This window comes from Eptatretus burgeri, chromosome 7 (assembly GCF_056783735.1).
Source record: "Eptatretus burgeri isolate ZD-2024b chromosome 7, Ebu_testis_v1, whole genome shotgun sequence".
Lineage (NCBI taxonomy): Eukaryota > Metazoa > Chordata > Myxini > Myxiniformes > Myxinidae > Eptatretus > Eptatretus burgeri.
Window position 1 is genome coordinate 103,915,009 of NC_140967.1, and position 2,500 is coordinate 103,917,508.

Consider the following 2,500-nt stretch of genomic DNA (forward strand, 5'->3'; position numbering starts at 1 on the left):
GAGACTGCTTAGGCAGCACCAACGCTCTGCACAGAATATGGTCCCATTGGATGGACGGATGTCTTCCAATATAAAAGTATCAATTAAAGTGTTATTATGGTCAAAATAACATGGACAGTGTATGGGAGGGACAGCTGTGTGGAACCAAACCCTGTTATTCTCATTGGTTTGTATTACCTCTGCATCACTCGGACCAACGGAGACACCCGGACCAACAGAGCAACACGGTCCAACTGTGTAATCAGTGGGAGTGAGTGTATTTCATCAGTGCTATGGGATCAAGTAGGACTTATTAGCCAGAGTATCGACAGTTCACAAAATTTAGGGATTAACTGAGATCTGGGTGTCAACATGGGGAGGGGGGGGCAAGGTTCGATCAGAGCTAGAGAGGTCACATCATCGTCCCTTAACGTTCACACAAAGCTTCATGTAGAAATCTGTGGTTACCATTGAGTGGTGTAGTCAAACACTCTATTTCGCTGGGCCCTCCAAAAAGTTTGAACTGGCGCACAGTCGTGTACGCAACCAAGCAATAGGTCACCCCTCTGCGTACTCCACTCAACATCCAATGTGCTTGCTCCGTCTCGTTGAATGTACAGTTATTGTCTGACTGTGAAGAGACAACCATTTCAGTCCAATGCATCACCAGCAATCAATGCATACCAACCATATCAAAGATGCCAACTAAGGGAATAATCTGAGAACTCGATGGGGAAAGCCATAGCCTAATGGCAAACCTGCAGTTATCATCATTTTTATGTCAAAACCACTCAATCCCAGGTGCTCACCTCAAATACATTTGGAACCATTCATCTCCTTCAGGGTTAACTACAGGTAGTGGACAAAAAAATGGAAACACCAATGTAAAGTTACTTAATAGGGCATTGGCCACTATGTGCGGCCAGTATGGCCTGTATGCGCCGTGGCACGTCTGTAATTCTGCAGGAGGGATGCTGCACCATTCTTCCAAGAGAAAGTCAATCAGCTCACGCCTGTTTGATGGAGGTGGAAAACGCCGTCTCAAGCGTCATTCCAGAATATCCCAGAAATGCTCGATTGGGTTCAGATCTGGTGACTGAGAAGGCAATGACATGTGAATAACGTCAGTGTCATGCTCATCAAACCATTTGGCGACCACGCGTGCTCTGTGGATGGGGACATTGGGGGTCTCATCTTGCAGCCATAAGTATAGACAATCAGGCCTGTCGCACATTGATACATGACCCGAAGCATGTTGGGATGCGATTTGCTTAATTAGCACATGGGCCACATCTGTGTGGAACCCGTTGCTTGGTGTCCCTCATTTACCCCGGCGTTTCCATTTTTGGTCCAATACCTGTATGTACTGTACTTGTTGGCCCGTTGCAGCTAATACCTGCACACTTACTCCCTTTCATCTATTTACTCAGAATCCATTCTCCCATTTCCCGCAAAGCGTCTGCAATGGCCCATTGAGTAGTCTGTTCAAAAGCTGCAGTTTTAAGCTCATCCACTCCCACTTATACTCCTTATCCCACTAATGCCTGCCTTACTCACACCTTGAGATACTTACACTAAACCCCAATCATCCACTTCCTCAATCCCTTAATCCACTCCCACTGGTATCCATTCTATCATTACCTTTTCCACGCCTTCACTAGCTTTCCTCAACCCTATTCCCCGCTACCCTCTATCCATTCACTGACTCCCCCCTTTACCCATTCATCCACTCCCCCATTCCTTTTCACTCACTTCCCCCTCAATCTATTTATCCACTCCAGTTTACCTCCTCCTTTACCCCCTGAATTATGTGTCATCCCTGAGTCGACTTTAAATTTTGCTTTCATGCAAAGAATACAGTATAGTATTATAATAATTCCCACAATTTAATGTTAAAACCCAAGTTAGGGGTAACAGTCCCAACTCCTCGAAAACCTTAGCTGCACACCCTGAGCAAAAGTTGCAGTTTTAAGCTAATTCAGTTCAGCAGTGCAGGAATGCATATATCCCTCCTGCTCATTTGCAATTAATCACTGCATTTGACACAAACACAATTTTTTTATTTCAGACTCTTGGCATCAAAAGCAACATATATCGAGCAAACAGTTTCAAATGGAGCACCTTGCCACCATTAGAGCATTTAAATTGCATCAGATGTGGCAAGAAATGTGAATTGCTCCCTGCTTGCCGGCTCGATGACAGAAGACACCATTTGCATTTGTCCCTCCTCCATCCCCACCTGTTTAGAACTCCAAGTGAGCACGGGCAAAGTGCTAGTTCAAACAATTTTCAATTGATATAACAGTTTGGTTATTAGCCCATCCGCGAATGCAGCGAAGACGCGGCGGCTAACCCAGCCGGGACGCGGCGGCTAACCCAGCCGGGACGCGGCGGCGAACTCAGCGGTACCGTGCAATAGTAGATGTAGTATGTAGTTTTGGTCTTGAGTGCTTTTCGCAGCCACTGTGCCTCTCCATCCAGCCACACGAGCAACACTGCTCCCTTCAACTCTATCCGCACA

The 2,500-nt window shown here is 46.2% G+C and overlaps 1 protein-coding gene across 1 annotated transcript in view; it reads right to left on the reverse strand.

Annotated features, from left to right (window-relative positions):
* Positions 1–2,500, reverse strand: part of LOC147023984 (interleukin-20 receptor subunit alpha-like) — a 144,270-nt gene that overhangs the window by 955 nt on the left and 140,815 nt on the right. Inside the window, exons 5-6 of the mRNA XM_085890099.1 lie at positions 2,389–2,499; positions 448–610 (exon numbers count right to left, since the gene is read on the reverse strand). Coding sequence (XP_085746225.1) covers positions 448–610; positions 2,389–2,499 — 274 coding nt within the window. The remainder of the gene's footprint in view (positions 1–447; positions 611–2,388; position 2,500) is intronic.